General features: G+C 47.6%; 1 protein-coding gene across 1 annotated transcript in view; it reads right to left on the reverse strand.

Annotated features, from left to right (window-relative positions):
• LOC149434768 (stereocilin-like) overlaps positions 1-18664 on the reverse strand; it is a 50557-nt gene that overhangs the window by 339 nt on the left and 31554 nt on the right. Inside the window, exons 7-10 of the mRNA XM_089663410.1 lie at positions 12273-12415; positions 12030-12178; positions 4765-4862; positions 2530-2677 (exon numbers count right to left, since the gene is read on the reverse strand). Of these exons, the coding sequence (XP_089519536.1) occupies positions 2530-2677; positions 4765-4862; positions 12030-12178; positions 12273-12415 (538 nt within the window). The remainder of the gene's footprint in view (positions 1-2529; positions 2678-4764; positions 4863-12029; positions 12179-12272; positions 12416-18664) is intronic.

Genomic DNA, 18664 nt, shown 5'->3' on the forward strand with positions numbered 1-18664 from the left:
TGCCATGGTGTAGGCAGGCTGGCCTCCAGAACCATCATGACCAGGGGCGGACTGACCATTCAAGCACTCGGGCACTGCCCGAGGGCCCGGGGTCAGTAGGGGGCCCCATAAAATGTTCCTTGTCCCTTTTATAGGCTTTTTTGGGTGTGTTTTGAGTGTGGGCAAGGACACAGGGGCCCCATGATTCCCAATTGCCCAGGGGCCCCATGAGTTGTCAGTCCGCTCCTGATCACGACCAATGACGTTCTAAGGCCAAGACACAAGGCGTCATTAGTTGTCATGGTGTTGATGGTGGCCCACTTCCCCAGCATTCAGGAGAAGATGTAAGTCCACAGAGCCAAAAGGTAGGGCTCTGATGTGAGGAGGGGACTGTGTGATTGGGGGAGGGGGCTCTGTGATGGCACACCGTGAGATTGGTGGGCTCTGTGATAGAGGGAAGGGTTGTGTGATTGGCTGGCTTTGTGATAGGGAATTATAAGACTGGTAGATTGAGATTGTGATGGAGGGGGTTGGGTCATTCTAACGTGATGAAAGGACTCTAGGATAGGGACTCCGATGTGATGGGGGGTTCTCATGTATAGGGGGGCTTCTGTGGTTGATGTGATTGGGTGACTCCCTAAAGGGGGGGTGCCTTTGGGCTTCCCCAAGGTGGTAGATTGAGATTGTGATGGAGAGTGCCGTGTCATTCTAACATGATGAAAGGACTCTAGGATGGGGGACTCTGAATTGATGGGGGGTTCTCATATATAGGGGGGCTTCTGTGGTTGGCTTGATTGGGTGACTCCCTAATGGGGGGGGGGTGCCTTTGGGCTTCCCCGAGGTGCCATACGTACAGGAACCAGTTTGCCCTCAAGAGTTGACATGGTGCAAGCAGACTGGCCTCTAGCGCTATAACAACCAATGGTGTTCCAGGGCCTTGACGTACTGCGTCGTTCGTTGCTCTGGTGTTGGTGGCCCACCTGCACCATGACATTGCATGATACTAATCCCGCACAGGCCTGCCGCCACATTCAGGAAGGGAAGGAAGTCCACCTCCTCCAAAACTGCTCCATCTCCCGAACCTCTGCCATGAAGCTGAAGCCAAAAGCTAGGGCTCTAATATGAAAAGAGGACTATGTGGGCACTGTGATGGGGGGCCTCCGATGTGATGGGTGGCTTATGAGTTGCCATGGTGCAAGCAGACCAGCCTCCAGCACCATACCAACCAAAGATGTCCAGCATCATTCATTGCTGTGGTGTTGGTGGCCCACCTGCACCACGGTATCTAATGATCCCAGGAAGACCTTGCCTCACCATTCAACAGAAGAAGGCATCCACCTCCTCCAAACCTGCTCCATCTCCTGACTTCTGCTATGAAGCTGAAACCAGAAGCTAGGGCTCTAATGTGAAAAGAGGACTATGTGGGCACTGTGATGGGGGGCCTCCGATGTGATGGGTGGCTTATGAGTTGCCATGGTGCAAGCAGACCAGCCTCCAGCACCATAACAACCAAAGATGTCCAGCATCATTCATTGCTGTGGTGTTGGTGGCCCACCTGCACCACGGTATCTAATGATCCCAGGAAGACCTTGCCTCACCATTCAAGAGAAGAAGGCGTCCACCTCCTCCAAACCTGCTCCATCTCCTGACTTCTGCTATGAAGCTGAAACCAGAAGCTAGGGCTCTAATGTGAAGAGAGGACTGTGTGATTGAAAGGCTCGCTGATGGAGAGTCTGTTTAATTGGTGGGCACTGTGATGGGGAGGCCTCTGATGTGATGGGGGGCTTATGAGTTGCTATGGTGCCGGCAGACCAGCCTCCAGCACCATAACAACCAATGATGTACAGCATCATACGTTGCTGTGGTGTTGGTGGCCCACCTGCACCATGGTATCGAAAGATCCCGGGAAGACCTTGCCTCACCATTCAAGAAAGGAAGGAGTCCACCTCCTCCAAACCTGCTCCAACTCCCACCTTCCGTAGGGCTCTGAGGTAAAGATCATGGTAGGGCCCTGCATGACTGAAAGGCTCTCTGATGGGGAGTCTGTTTAATTGGTGGGCACTGTAATGGTGGGACCTCTGATGTGATGGGGGGCTTATGAGTTGCCATGGTGCAGGCAGACCAGCCTCCAGCACCATAACAACCAATGATGTACAGCATCATTCGTTACTGTGGTGTTGGTGGCCCATCGACACCATGGCATTGAATGATCTTGGGAGGACCTGCCCCCCACCATTCAAGAGAGGGAGTCCACCTCCTCCAAACCTGCTCCATCTCCCACCTTCTGTAGGGCTCTGATGTGAAGATCATGATAGGAAGGCCCTCTGAGGGGGAGTCTATCTGATTGGTGGGCACTGTGATGAGGGAACTGTGTGTATCGGTGGGGACCAATGGGGGAGACCTCTGATGTATAGGGAGTCTCTGACGTGATGGGGGGACTAGTTTTGGGGTGCCGCAACTGAAAAAAGGTAGAGAAACGCGACACTAGAGCGCATACATAGTTGTTCTGGCCTAAAAAAGACAAAAGTCCATCCAGTTCACCCCCCATACCTTTGTACATCTGGCCTCCGCTGTCTTCGTTGAGGGCCAACGTTAGAGCTACCTGCTGTTCCATGTCTAGCGCTTTCTTCTGCTGATCGGTTACTGCGTTGGCCTGAGACCAGGAGAACATCCGCAGCTGCTGGGCTGAGAATGATACCTGGGATGGTGAAGAGCGGAAAAGAGAAAATATTCAATGGAAACTGGCAGCCAAATAGGAACGTACACGCAAGGCTGCTGTTAGAAACCACAAGGCCCCATACAGCCAACCTGACAGGCCCCCCCCCCCCAAAAAAAAACACAGTTTACTATGTTACGGTCACTATTTATGAATGAACACAGCTAATGATCATTACCGATCACTCATTGTGTTCATTCAGGAAGGGAAGGGGCTGGTAAATGTGACATATTTATCGGACTCTTTCCCCATTCTCCATCCTGAAGGATCCTATTGTGTGCTGGCAGCTGCCAATGGGAAAGAGGGGAGGGGAAGCCGGCAGGACTGTGAGGGTGGGGGCAAACAGGGAAATGTATAGTGCACAGGGAGGGTGATTGGCACAGTGGGAGGGGGGCAATTACTGAGTTATTTGCCAGACTCTCCCCCCCCTCTCCACCCTGAAGGATCCTATTGTGTGCTGGCAGCTGCCGGAGGGAAAAAGAGGAGGGAAGCCGGAAGCACTGCGGGGGTGGAGGTACACAAGGGGGCCTTGGCAGCAGGGGGGTGATGGGTGGGGTGGGGTGTGGGGCAATTACTGGAACCGATCCCCTGTGTGGTTCTCGCTGCAGCAGCTGAAAGCCAGTGGGAGGGAGAGGAGAAGAAGTCGGCTTTCAGCTGCTGCAGAGAGAGTCATACAGGGGATCGGTTCCAGTAATTGCCCCACACCCCACCGCACCCATCATCCCCCTACTGCCCAGGTCCCCCTGTGTGCCCCCACCCCCGCAGTGCTTCCCTCCTCTCTTTCCCATCGGCAGCTGCCAGCACACAATAGGATCCTTCAGGATGGAGTGTGGGGGAAGAGTCCGGCAAATATCTCAGTAATTGCCCCCCCTTTACTGTGCCGATCACCCTCCCTACCCACATCCGAATCTCCCAGCTGCCTGGGACCCCCCTGCTGGCCTGGGCCCCGTACAGGAGGACTGGTGGTATCCCCTTATCCATGGCCCTGTGTACACGTGCCGCTGCCGCAGCGCAGTCAGTTATCCCCTCTGTCATATTCAGCGGGCAGAACCATCACCGAACATGACCCATTCATGGAAGAAAAATATATTTGAAATACTACAATTTTGGCCATATTCAATATATTTAAAAATATATCTCAATAAAAAAAAAAAATAAAAAAAAAATATATATATATATATATATACACACACACTGTATGTTGAAATGCATTTTTATTACAAAATATATGAATATTTTTTAAAATACTTTTCAAATATACTGTACGTCTTTAAAAATACAAATCTACATTTTTGGAACACATTTACAAATCTATGTAAAGATACAGTATATGTTAAAATGACTTTTTTATGTGAAAAAAAAATCTGAAGAATATATTTTAAAAATATATATTTTTAAAAATATATAATTTTATACGTTAAAATTTTTTTGAAGAATCTATTTTAAAAATATATATTTTTAAAAATATATTTAATTTAAATATATTCTTCAGATTTTGTTTTTAACATATAAAAAAGTCATTTTAACATATTTTTACATATATTTGTAAATGCATTCCAAAAATGTAGATTTTTATTTTTAAAGACATGAAGTATATTTGAAAATGTATTTTTAAAAATATTTTTCATATATTTTGTAATAAAAATGCATTTCAACATACGGTATATATGCGGTGACTTGTAGCAGGTGTCACCCGGTGCGGCGCGCACCCCCCGCACCTCCCTAGGGACACCCCGCACTGGGCAGGATATGGTGCACAGAGGGGCTATTACTGGAACCGATCCCCTGTATGGCTCTCTCTGCAGCAGCTGAAAGCCAGCAGGAGGGAGAGAAGAATCCAGCTTTCATCTGCTGCAGAGAGAGCCAACCAGGGGATCGGTTCCAGTAATTGCCCCCCCCCCCCATCGTGCCGATCACCCTCCCTGCCCATGCCCGGTTCACCCAGCTGCCTGGGCCCCCTTGCTGGGCTGGGCCCCATACAGGAGGACTGGTGGTACCCCCTTATCCACGGCCCTGCTCACAAAAATCACCTTCAGAACCATGTCCTGTGAACACAGAGCTGTACTTACTGCAAACTTTGTAGGTTGGATGAGGGACACAGCAAGAGGGGTGAGACCCTGAATCTGCTGTAAGACCAGTGCGGAGAGTTCCATATCATCCAGTCCAGCTGTTAGGAGAGAAGATCCAGGACAGAAAAGGTGAAGCTGGGGGGTGACGCTGCAACAATGGCGGTCACACGAATCATGAACAACGTGCTAAGCGGAAAACTAACAACCGCTGTATGATGTGTGACACAAACATTTCCGAAGTTGTCTCACAGCCAAACTTACAAAAAATACATAAAATGATACAATATGTTATAATAGATTGGATATTATAATCATTTATTATTTAGAAAATGTAACACTGTAACTGTTGGGGCCAAGGAGAGGTAAGTCTATGCAGGGCAGGGAAAAGGGGGGTGGGGGGGGAGGGAGGGCAGGAGGGGAGGCCGCCCCAGGAGCAGAGGTCTTGGTGGGCTAGGGCAGGGCACCTACTCACTGCATGCTCCAGATTAGTGGCTGGAAACCAATGAGCCGTGGCTTCCTGTCTTCTCTACTGCCGTACTGTGCTCCAGGGCTGTTGTTCAGCGGGAACGCAGTTCCGGCACCTCCAGCACTGAATGTATGAAATGGCAAGGGATGCTGGGGAGTGCTGGAGGGTCTATTGATGCTAGCTGCTGGGGATCTATTGTTGTGGGGGTCTATTGTGCTGGGGAGGTCTATTGATGCTGGTGGGGGATCAATTGATGATGTAACGGATCTAATGTTGAAAGAGGGGTCTATTATTTCTGATTGTTGAAGAGTCTACTGATGCTGGCTGCTGGGGATCTATTGTTGCAGGGGGTCTATTGATGCTGGTTCTTTCTTCCCCTCCTCTCTTTCTTTCTTTCCCTCCTTCTATACATCTCTATTGTTTTTCTCTCTCCGTCTCTTGTTTCCTTCCTTCTTTCTTTCCCTTCTTCCTTCCTTTCTCTTTCTTCCTATACTTCTCTTGTTCTTTCTCTCTCTGCCTCCTGTCTCTATTCTCTTCTCTTTCTTTCCCTCTCTCCCTCTGTGAACTGTTTCCCTCCTTCCTTCTTTCTATATGTTTCTCTTTCTCTTTCTCTCTCTCTCTCTCTCTCTCCTGTTTCTTTTTTTCTTTCTTTCTTTCTTTCTTTCTCTCTTTCCCTCCTTCTATACGTCTCTATTATTTTCTCTCTCTGTCTCCTTCTCTCTTTCTTTCCCTCCTTCCTTCCTATCCCTCCTTCCTTCCTTCCTACCTCTCCTTCCTTCCTATCTATCCCTCCTTCCTTCCTATCCCTCCTTCCTTCCTATCTCTCCTTCCTATCTCTCCTTCCTATCTATCCCTCCTTCCTTCCCCTCCTTCCTTCCTTCCCTCCTTCCTTCCTTCCCCTCCTTTCTTCCTTCCTATCTTTCCTGCCTTCCTTCCTATCTTTCCTGCTTTCCTTCCTTCCTATCTTTCCCTTCTTCCTTCCTTCCTATCCCTCCTTCCTTCCTATCTTCCTTCCTTCCTATCTTTCCCTCCTTCCTGCCTTCCTATCTTTCCCTCCTTCCTATCTTTCCCTCCTTCCTGCCTTCCTATCTTTCCCTCCTTCCTGCCTTCCTATCTTTCCCTCCTTCCTATCTTTCCCTCCTTCCTGCCTTCCTATCTTTCCCTCCTTCCTATCTTTCCCTCCTTCCTGCCTTCCTATCTTTCCCTCCTTCCTATCTTTCCCTCCTTCCTATCTTTCCCTTCCTTCCTTCCTTTTTCTCTTTCTTTCTTTTTCTTTCCTTTCTTTCTTTCTCTCTTTCTTTCCCTCCTTCCATTTTCTCTTTCTTTCTTTTTCTTTCTTTCCCTCCTTCCTGCCTTCCTTCCTTCCTTTTTCGCTCTTTCTTTCTTTCCCTCCTTCCATTCTCTCTTTCTTTCTTTCTCTCTCTTTCTTTCCCTCCTTCCATTTTCTCTTTCTTTCTTTTTCTTTCCCTCCTTCCATTTTCTCTTTCTTTCTTTATTTCTCTTTCTCTCTCTCTTTCTTTCTCTCCCTTCTTCCTTCCTCTTTCTCTCTCTCTTTCTTTCTCTCCCTTCTTCCTTCCTCTTTCTTTCTCTCCCTTCTTCCTTCCTCTCTTTCTCTCTTTCCCTTCTGCTTGCTTCCACCAAAGATAGTGCTCAAACAATATATACTGCACTCACCAGATAATGGTGAAAAAAACAGCTTTAGGGTTTTCATGGGATCCTAGACCCAGTTAGTATGCCTCCAGATCTCCACTCCACCAAAGAATAGCCAACCTCCAACCTCCAGGATCACCAGACTCCACTCTCCAAGAACACTCAGTGCAATGTCGGGAAAAAAACAAAATATATAGCGAAATACTGCAACACTTGGTTATACTCAATGCTCAGGTACCAAGCCACTCACATTCTTAATGATCAAAATCAGCATTTTTTCACCATTATCTGGTGAGTGCGCTATATATTGTTTGAGCACTATCTTTGGTGGAAGCACGTTTCATTTCTTTGGAAAGAGGACTTTCAGATATTTTTCTAATAATTTTTTCACTTATTTTGGAGTGGGACTTTTTTTATTATTTTTATTTTTCGTGTTATTTTATTATAATATTTTGGAGTGAAACACATTATATATTTTATATTTTTAATATTTTTTTTTGCGCTGTTTGTATGGTTTTAATATTTTTTGGTGTAGGTTTGCACTGATGAGTAGCAGCATTTATTTGTTTATATAATTTATTTATAATTTTGGCGCTGGTGATTTATGTTTTATTTTAGAATTTCCCACACAGCGTTCTAGTGCGAATGGGCGCTAACATGTGTGCAAAAAATGTGGAAATTGCTCCAGCAGACCAGTGATTGAAACTGAACTTCATGTACCTATGACAATCTCATCGATGAGCCTGTTTTTAAGTTTTTTTCTTTTTCTCTTCTACTGATTTATGTTTGCCTATACGACTTGTGTGACCAACCATCCCTTTGTGATAACATTTTGCCCTTTCTGTTCTGGTTTTATCCCCGTGTTAAGTGGTCTTCCCGTTCTCCCCTTGTTAAGTGGTCTTCCCGTTCTCCCCGTGTTAAGTGGTCTTCCCGTTCTCCCCTTGTTAAGTGGTCTTCCCGTTCTCCCCTTGTTAAGTGGTCTTCCCGTTCTCCCCGTGTTAAGTGGTCTTCCCGTTCTCCCCTTGTTAAGTGGTCTTCCCGTTCTCCCCTTGTTAAGTGGTCTTCCCGTTCTCCCCTTGGTTAAGTGGTCTTCCCGTTCTCCCCTTGGTTAAGTGGTCTTCCCGTTCTCCCCTTGGTTAAGTGGTCTTCCCGTTCTCCCCTTGGTTAAGTGGTCTTCCCGTTTTCCCCTTGGTTAAGTGGTCTTCCCTTTCTCCCCTTGGTTAAGTGGTCTTCCCGTTCTCCCCTTGGTAAGTGGTCTTCCCGTTCTCCCCTTGTTAAGTGGTCTTCCCGTTCTCCCCTTGTTAAGTGGTCTTCCCGTTCTCCCCTTGTTAAGTGGTCTTCCCGTTCTCCCCTTGGTTAAGTGGTCTTCCCGTTCTCCCCTTGGTTAAGTGGTCTTCCCGTTCTCCCCTTGGTTAAGTGGTCTTCCCGTTCTCCCCTTGGTAAGTGGTCTTCCCGTTCTCCCCTTGGTTAAGTGGTCTTCCCGTTCTCCCCTTGGTAAGTGGTCTTCCCGTTCTCCCCTTGGTAAACTGTCTTCCCGTTCTCCCCTTGTTAAGTGGTCTTCCCGTTCTCCCCTTGTTAAGTGGTCTTCCCGTTCTCCCCTTGTTAAGTGGTCTTCCCGTTCGCCCCTTGTTAAGTGGTCTTCCCGTTCGCCCCTTGTTAAGTGGTCTTCCCGTTCTCCCCTTGGTAAGTGGTCTTCCCGTTCTCCCCTTGGTAAGTGGTCTTCCCGTTCTCCCCTTGGTAAGTGGTCTTCCCGTTCTCCCCTTGGTAAGTGGTCTTCCCGTTCTCCCCTTGTTAAGTGGTCTTCCCGTTCTCCCCTTGTTAAGTGGTCTTCCCGTTCTCCCCTTGGTAAGTGGTCTTCCCATTCTCCCCTTGTTAAGTGGTCTTCCCGTTCTCCCCTTGGTAAAGCTGTATATGTTTAGCAGCTGTTATGTAGACAGGCATTCTACACTGTTTGTTTAGGGAAATGTGATCTTGTAGTCCTTCCCTCTCTCTGACCACAACCTGATTACCTTCTCTATCTCCTCGTCCTCCAACACCTACCCCTCCAAATGTCACACTACTACCAGCCGTAACCTCCGCAACCTTAACCCTGCCTCCCTCCACTCTGCAGCTGATCAACTCCACGACCGCATCCTCCCCCTGTCCTGCCCCGACTTGGCTTTGACCGCCTACAACAATGTGCTCTCAACAGCCCTCAACTCACTAGCGCCTTTAACCACACGCAACATCAGACCCCGACCGCTCCAGCCCTGGCAGACTGATCACACCAAAACCCTCAAACGACAAAGTCGTGCCCTGGAGCGACTATGGCGCAAAACCAAATCCCAACAAGCCTTCACCCGCTATAAATCTGCCTTCCGCACCTACACCTCCTCCCTCCATGCTGCCAAACAGGCCTACTTCTTGACCCTCATCAAGGCCCTCTCCTCCAATCCTCTCCGACTCTTCTCTGCCTTCAGCTCTCTACTCTCTCCACCCCCACCTCCACCCAGCACCTCACTCACTGCCCTTGAGATTGCCAATCACTTCAAAAACAAGATTGACACAATTCGCAAGGACATTGCCGCAACTCACACGCCCTCTCAACCCGTCCCCTCTCACACAGCTACCCCCTTATCCCCCCTCCCCCTCGACATAACCCGCAGGGACTTCGTCGCTGCTCAAACTCTCTCCAACCCCCTTCACCCTCACTCAGCTACCCCCTCATCACCCCTCTCCCACGGCCCCACCACTCCACCCTACATTCCTCATACTGAAGCTCCCCCCACACTCCGCACCTTTGACCTTACTACCATCGAGGAAGTCTCCAAGATCCTCTCTGATGCCCGCCTCACCACCTGCCCCCTCGACCCTATCCCCTCACAACTCCTACGACCTTCCTCCTCCTCCATCCTACGCTCCCTCACCCACATCTTCAATCTCTCCCTCTCCTCAGGCACTTTCCCCTCCCCTCTGAAACATGCACACATCACCCCCATACTTAAAAAGCCCTCCCTGGACCCCAATGACCCGAACAACCTCAGACCCATCTCCCTGCTCCCATTTACATCTAAACTCCTCGAGCGCCTAGTCTACACCCGCCTATGCTCTCACCTCAACGACAACAACCTCCTCGATCCCCTACAGTCCGGCTTCCGTCCCCTACACTCCACCGAAACTGCCTTACTCAAACTCTCCAACGACCTGCTAACCGCCAAATGGCCACTATTCAGTGCTCCTACTCCTTGACCTCTCTGCGGCCTTCGACACAGTCGACCACCCCCTCCTCCTCAAAAAACTACACTCCCTCGGCCTCAGAGATTCTGCTCTCTCCTGGCTCTCATCCTACCTGTCACAACGTTCCTTCAGCGTTACCTATAATGCTACCACCTCCCCCTCACTCCCCCTCTCTGTTGGGGTCCCTCAAGGCTCTGTCCTCGGGCCCCTTCTCTTCTCCATCTATACCTCCTCCCTTGGCCAACTCATACACTCTCACGGCTTCAACTACCACCTCTATGCCGACGACACACAAATCTATCTCTCAACCCCCCACCTCACCCCCTTGGTCGCAGCCCGAATCACACACCTACTGAGCGACATATCAGACTGGATGTCGCTCCACTTCCTTAAATTGAACCTCTCCAAAACTGAGTTTCTTGTCTTCCCCCCAGCCCGGACACCACCCCCCATTGATTTCTCCGTCACGTCCAACAACGCTACCATCAAACCCGCCCCGCAGGCCAGAGTACTGGGTGTCATTCTGGACTCCAACCTATCCTTCCAGCCCCAAGTCCAATCTTTAACAAACTCGTGCAGACTCCACCTCCGCAACATCGCCAAAAACCGCACGTTCCTAACCCCAGAAACCACTAAACAGCTCATCCAGTCCCTCATCATATCACGACTCGACTACTGCAACTCCCTCCTCACTGGCCTGCCTCGCCGCTGGCTATCCCCGCTTCAGTCCATCCTGAATACGGCTGCCAGACTCATTCACCTTTCCAACCGCTCCGTATCCGCCACCCCCCTCTGCCAATCCCTCCACTGGCCTCCACTCAGTCCTCCACCCCCTTCTGCCAATCCCTCCACTGGCCTCCACTCAGTGTCCTCCACCCCCCTCTGCCAATCCCTCCACTGGCTTCCGATTGCGCAACGGATCAAATTCAAAATCCTAACGCTGACGTACAAAGCTGTCCACCATACTGCCCCGAACTACATCACTGACCTAATATCCAAGTACCGCCCAACATGCACACTCAGCTCCTCACAAGACCTCCTTCTCTCTAGTTCCCTGGTCTCCTCCTCCCATGCCCGCCTCCAGGATTTCTCCAGGGTGTCACCCATCCTCTGGAACTCCCTGCCCCAACCCATCAGATTATCACCTACTCTCCTCTCCTTTAGGCGCACCCAGAAAACCCATCTCTTCAGGGAAGCCTACCCCACCCCCTGCTAACTTGCCGACCTCCTCCACTCTTCCTACCACTCCATCCCCCACAGCTATCTCCTCCTGTGCCACCACCCCCTCCCTCCTAGATTGTAAGCTCGAAAGAGCAGGGCCCTCGATCCCCTCATGTATCGCATTGTATTGGTATTGTTCTGTCACATGTTCTGTCGCCCTTTGTAATGTACAGCGCTGAGCGAACTATTGGGGCTTTATAAATACTGTATAATAATAAATAATAATAATATAGAGTTCATACTGTATTGTTGGGTTGTAGGGTTTTGTTGTGGGTGGGGAAAACTCGGTGCCAGACTGTCTGGTGGGGGTGAAGCTGTATATACTGAGCTGTAAATAAAGATTGATCCATTTCACCCTACACGAAGTTCCGACTCGTGGTTTGGGATAGCAGGGAAGGATTGGTTTTGAGCTCTAATACCTGCCTTGGGAGAGCAGTGGAAGACTTGCAGGATAAGGGGACCATTGGCTGAGACGCATCGCTCCGCACGAGGAAGCCCAGGCGAAACGGTTCCGCCACACTTTGTTTGTTATAAATGTTTAAAAATTAATAAAAAGATAATTTAAAAAAAAACCGAACTCTGGGGGAAAACAAAAATGCTCCCTTGCAGCAGGACCGCCCCTGCATCGCTCCAGCACTGCAAGTGGGAAGAGGATCACAAATGTATCATTTCACTGATTTTCTGTCATTGTCAATATTTGTTCTTTCCTTACCAGCCACGGATCCCATCTCCAGAAAGACTTCTTCTGTCCATCCACTGACTGGTCCAAACATACCGCTTCTGGTGCAGAGCCGCGTAAGAGCGTACAGTTGTTGCTCAGTGCATTGTAGAGCAAGCTGGCCCAGATACATGACTGCTGAACTACAAGCAGGAATAACAGCATGGAAGAAACTATCTTATATTTATTGCTGGATCTGCACTGCAGAGAATTCATTTAATGCAACAATCCACTCACCAGAATTCACTTGCTGGTATCTGTCCCAAGTCCTTCGCTGGGAGCCCACAGAGTGCATACCCGAGAGTCGCCAAATGCGAGGAGTCCAGAGCCTGAGCAGTGAGACCGCTGGACTTCATAAATCCACTGGCTACAATCTTCAGCTGCAAGAAGCAATTTAGTCATTGAAAGTGTGCCATTGTCACACCTTATATGTAGGACTCCTTACTATATTTGCGGTTTTAGGATACTTTAACCCCTCGCCCTCCAGAGGATTCCCCCCCTCCCCCTCTAGAGGATTTCCCCACTTCCTGACCAGGCCATTTTTTGCGATACGGCGCTGCATTACTTTAACTGACAATTGCGCGGGCATGCAATGCTGCATCCAGATAAGATTTATGTCCATTTTTCTCACAAATAGAGCTTCCTTTCGGTGGTATTTGATTGCTTCTACATTTTTTATTTTTTGCGTTTTAAACAAAAAAACCCGACAATTGGAACAAAAACCATATTTCTCCTTCTCTCTGGCTGCATTCTTGCAGCCATTGAGAAATAATGTGAGAGCTGTGATTGGTCACAGCTTGTCACATGGTACAAGGCTGTTGTGAATAGCCCTGTACCATGTGACCTCTGTGATGATTCACAGATTTCACACGTAGTAAGCAATGATGTCAGAAGTGACATCTTGCTTACTACTCTTCATGTGATCACTGATTGGCCAATCAACTTCACACAGAGGTCCCGTACAACGATCGGTGTTCCACTGTGTCCAGAGGACACAGCAGGCACCGGATTGCGGTGCTGTGTGCTCCCAGGGAGCGTGCACAAGCAGGGAGCATAGAGGACATTTATAAACGGCTTCCCACCCCTGCACTGCTCCCGTCCAGCCATTTATATACAAGGGCCAGAAGGGAAGTGGTTAATGGATAGACCAATGGCAGGTGGATATGAGGGAGCCCACCCCTCCTTAAAAGGTACAGGAGTGCACTGAACACCCAGCATTTAGCAGAATGGCAGCCAAGGTGTCCATTGCACCCCTTCACCAACAATTCAGCAGTACAAAAAATGGCCGCTGCCCCAGTTTATAACTGGCCTTCACAGCAAGGAGCACATGGAAGGAAGACGCATGTCAAACAACAAAAGAGAAGAATTCCCAGATCAGCCTGTCAACCAGCCTGCAAACAAACCGAATGAACTATTCATACTCTCCACCTGACAGCGTTTGGGCTTGGAAGCCCTCAGTCTCTTGTGCAGACTGTCCATAGGAGAACATAGGGAAGGAATCTTTATCGTCCCTCCTGTAAATTGAACCCATTGCTATGGGCAGCGTACAGGTACATCAATGCAAGACAAGTTAAATAATTTAGTAATCTGCTATCAATTCACTGAAACACAATCTGGTAAGTATTTCCATTGCGCAGTCAGAAAGCCCAAAGATTTCCAGCTCATACCTACCATGTTGTTTTCCAAAAATATTGAAGGGATAACCACTTTGTACAGCTAAAATAACAGAAACACCCAACAAATAATATATAGGATCAAAAAGAAAGGCAAATAGACTGCTCACTTTGCAAAGGAATTCTCTCTTAGCTGAGTGGAGTGTTTCTCAACCTTTCTCCAGTCAAGGCACCCTTTAAAATTATGCACAATTTCGAGGCACCCCTAATAGCAGCCTTTCTCAGTCTTTTCAATGCAGAGGAACCCTTGAAATAACGTTCTGGTCTCAGGGAACCCCTGCTAAAAGTTACCAAATCTACAACTCATGATACATTAGTGAGATGGTCCATGGGAAGAATGCTCCTTACACTTGTGGTCATTGGGAAGAGTTACCCCCCTTCCAGGTAGCTAAAAAGATCAATGGTGTCAGTGGGAACTTTTCTGAGAGGTAGAAATTGCTCATTGCTCAAGGAACTTCTAGCAACCTCTGGAGGAACTCTAGGGTTCCACTAGATCTACAGCTCATGATATATTAGTGAGATGGCCCATGGCAAGAATACTCCTTACTCTTGTGGTCATTTGGGAAGAGTTACGCCCTTCCAGATAGCTAGAAAGATCAATGGTGTCAGTGGGAACTTATCTGAGAGGCAGAAATTGCTCATTGCTCAAGGAACTTCTAGCAACCTCTGAAAGAACCCTAGGGTTCCGCTAGATTTACAGCTCATGATATATTAGTGAGATGGTCCATGGGAAAAATGCTCCTTACACTTGTGGTCATTGGGAAGAGTTACCCCCCTTCCAGATAGCTAGAAAGATCAATGGTGTCAGTGGGAACTTATCTGAGAGGCAGAAATTGCTCATTGCTCAAGGAACTTCTAGCAACCTCTGGAGGGACCCTAGGGTTGCACTAGATCTACAGCTCATGATAAATTACTGAGATGGTCCATGGGAAACTGCTCCTTACACTTGTGGTCATTGGGAAGAGTTACCCCCCTTCCAGATAGCTAGAAAGATCAATGGTGTCATTGGGAACTTATCTGAGAGGCAGAAATTGCTAATTTCTCAAGGAACTTCTAGCAACCTCTGGAGGAACCCTAGGGTTCCATGGAACCCCGGTTGTGAAACCATCTAATAGTTTTACATATTGCAGCAGCAACCACACACGTCGGGCACCCAATAGAGATGATTTATTTTTCTAAAGCAAATACATTTTTGCATGCTGGTACTGACCATATTCCAGCATTTGTGCTCACTAATTTTCTCTCCTCCATGTTGCTAATGTGCTGAAAGAGAGGGGTGAGGGGTCAAACAAGAATGCTGGGCAGGTGACAGACATCCTCCTTAGCAACTGATGGTGTCAACAGCTGTTAGGATGCTGGCGGCTGGCCCACAAGGCTATAATGGTGCACAATGAAAACCCGTGGCTTTGTGTAACAAAAAGGCAGGCTTGATCCACTCACTGGCTTGTACACAATTTTTTGGGCAATATTTAGACATTTTGTCAAGGCACCCCTGAAGAACCCAAAAGGCACCCCAAGGTGCTTACACACCCTGGTTGAAGAAGGCTGGCTTAGTGAATGTGGTACATATTTATTTTGCAAAGAATATCCAACCACATGCAAGGAACAAAAAAAAAAAAAAGCAGTATTTTTGCTCATTATTGGATAATCTAAGCCTGCAGAGCTTCATTCACTGAGCTATGGGAAAATTCCCTTGCAAAGTGAACTGCCTATTTGCCTTTAGCAAATCAATCTCAATTACTCTGCAAAAAATATACCTGTGCTATTACAGTTTCACTACCTTGCTTAAAGCGGAGCTCCACCCAAAAGGGGAAGTTCTGCTTTAAGCCTTTGTCCCCCGCTCCCCATTAAGGATTGGCACCTTTGGGGAGCGGGTGCCCAAATTTGACAGGTACCCACTCCCATTTCCGCTGCGATTACCTAGGCGATTGCAAGCGGAAGTTGTCCCCCCCCCCCTCCCTCCCCGTAGTGACAGGTTCCAGAAGACTACGGGGCCATTCACAAAGCGCAGCACTTCTTGCGCATGCGCAGTGGGCACCCGGCTGTGAAGCCGCAAGCTGTCACAGCCGGGTGCCCACATTGAAGATGCCGGCGCCGGGAAGAGAAGACGGCCGGTGAAACCAGCCATGGTGAGGACACCACTGGACCGAGGGACAGGTAAGTGGCTGTATTTTAAAAGTCAGCAGCTACAGTTTTTGTAGTTGCTGACTTTTATTTTATTTTTTTTTCAGGTTGAACTCCACTTTAACACCTGATATTAGACATATGTATGAAAAGACTTTTTTCGTTCTCCAAACAATAAACCTGTTATTGGTGGTGTGACTACCACCATAACTAAAAAAATCTCCCCGCGCTGAGATGTAAACAGCAATATACACCGTGTTCCAAATTATTCTGCAAATGATATTTTTCTAATTTCCCTTAATAATTGATGTAACTATCAGTCGGCAGAATTCTCAGGTTACAACTATAAGAGTACAATTCACATTTTATTGCACAAACCTCCTAATGATAACAGGATTTTTTTTAAGCATAAAACACTTACAATGACTGTTACAAATTATTCCGCACAGGAAGTTTCAAAACACTTTATAGGTTGTAAAGAACTGAAAATTGTCATTTGTTGAGTTTGCAGCAAATTTACTGAAATCAAAAGCTATTTCAATCAAACTTTTAACAACATTGTAACTTTGTAAACATTTGAATCGGTCACGTTACATTGTAACATAGGAGCCCTTATCTGATAGCAGATCACAAGTCTGGCATCCATTGAACTTGGGAGTTTTTGGACAGTTTCTGCTTGAATTTGTTTGCAAGATGTCAGAATAGCCTCCCAGAGCTGCTGTTTGGATGTAAACTGCCTCCCACCCTCATAGATCTTTTGCTTGAGGATGCTCCAAAGGTTCTCAATAGGATTGAGGTCAGGGGAGGATGGAGGCCACACCATGACTTTCTCTCCTTTTATCCCCATAGCAGCCATTGATGCAGAGGTATTCTTTGCAGCATGAGATGGTGCATTGTCATGCATGAAGATGATTTTATTACGGAAAGCATAGTTCTTCCTTCTGTACCAGGGAAGAAAGTGGTCAGTCATAAACTCCACATACTTTGCAGAGGTCATCTTGACACCTTCGGGGCCCCTAAAGGGGCCAACCAGCTCTGTTCCCATGATTCCGGCCCAAAACATGACTCCAGCACCGCCTTGCTGACGTTGCAGCCTTGTTGGAACAGGGTGGCCGTCCACCAACCATCCACTACTCCATCCATCTGGACCATCCAGGGTTGCACGGCACTCATCAGTGAACAGGACTGTTAGAAAACTAGTCTTCATGTATTTTTCTGCCCAATGCAGCCGTTTCTGCTTGTGAGCATTGGTTAGTGGTGGCCGAATAGAAGGTTTATGCACAGTTGCAGGACTCTGGAGGACTCTACACCTTGATGTCCGTGGGACTCCAGAGGCACCAGCAGCTTCAAATATCTGTTTGCTGCTATGTAATGGGATTTTAGCAGCTGCTCTCTTGATCCGATGCATGGATCTGGCAGAAATCTTCTTCAATGTGCCTTTATCTGCACCAACCCATCTGTGCTCTGAATCCGCCACAAATCTCTTCATAGTGCGATGATCACGCTTACGTTTTCCTGAAATATCGAATGTTTTCATCCCTCGTCCAAGGCATCGAACTATTTCACTCTTTTCGGCAGCAGAAAGATCCTTTTTCTTCCCCATATTGCTTGAAAATGACGCTCTGCTTAATAATGTGGAACGCCGTCCTTTAGGAGTTTTTCCTTCAATTGGGCTCAATGGCCAATTTAATTATCACAGGTGTCCCAGATTGTTTTCAGTGATCAAAAGAGCCCTGACACACAATGCCATCCATGAGTTACACTGAAAAACAAAATATTTCATCTTTGTGACACTTAAAAAGAATTTGCATCATCATTTGGAACACGGTGTAAGTGTATAGGAATATACCAGCAGCTAAACGCCTAGTCCTAGACCTGTAGGTAAATATAATACACTGAAAAAGCTGGTGTAGCGCTCAGTACCAAATGAATAAATAACACAATGCAGATAATATATATATGAAAAATGGGTGACACTCTGTGCTCAAAACAAAAAGGTCATAACAGACCTAATGATTGTCTAACGTATAGTGAACCCAATCCCATTAAGGGATCAAAGTATAAGTGGCCCTTTGTCCCCACAGATGGGACTCAACCTATATAAGCGTGAATCCCTGTGGAGGGATAGGTGCTCATCATATACACAAAGATAAACACACGTATAACACAATCCAATAAAAGTGAGCAAAAAGTGAAGACACAGCTGGGGTGCTTCAATCTTCTGGATCATGCAAGAACAACCGTGACCCACCAATAGGTGCTCCTCAAAAAATGGCTGCAGTGGCCTCTCACCTCCACTCAGCGACCCCTAGGGGCCACAAAGCCTTACGGATCTCTCCTTGATCCTCCTAGTATGGGAACTCCTGGTGGTCTAATGTCTGGGCTGAACCGGACCTCTAAACAGGTAGTGTCTTCACTGGGAACCTCTCCAGGTCAATGGGCAGGCAGGCAGGCACAACAATTCTCGGATAAAATTCCAATCAGCAGACCCATACAATAGAAGAATAAACCTCCATCGTGTAAAACGGTTTTATTATAATAGAAACCATTAACAGCAATTGCACTCACATTTGGGATGACATCAGTCGGCATTACCCATATAAGGGTGCATTGGAATGAAATGCAGGGTATTCAAAAATGGCGCCAGATAGCTAAAAAAATCAATGGTGTCAGTGGGAACTTATCTGAGTGGCAGAAATTGCTCAAGGAACTGCAAGCAACCTCTGGAGAAACCCTAGGGTTGCACTAGATCTACAGCTCATGATAAATTACTGAGATGGTCCATGGGAAACTGCTCCTTACACTTGTGGTCATTGGGAAGAGTTACCCCCC

The sequence above is a fragment of the Staurois parvus genome, unplaced genomic scaffold (assembly GCF_062004578.1).
Source record: "Staurois parvus isolate SC_StPar_1 unplaced genomic scaffold, SC_StPar_1.0 ptg001681l, whole genome shotgun sequence".
NCBI classification, from domain to species: Eukaryota; Metazoa; Chordata; class Amphibia; order Anura; family Ranidae; genus Staurois; species Staurois parvus.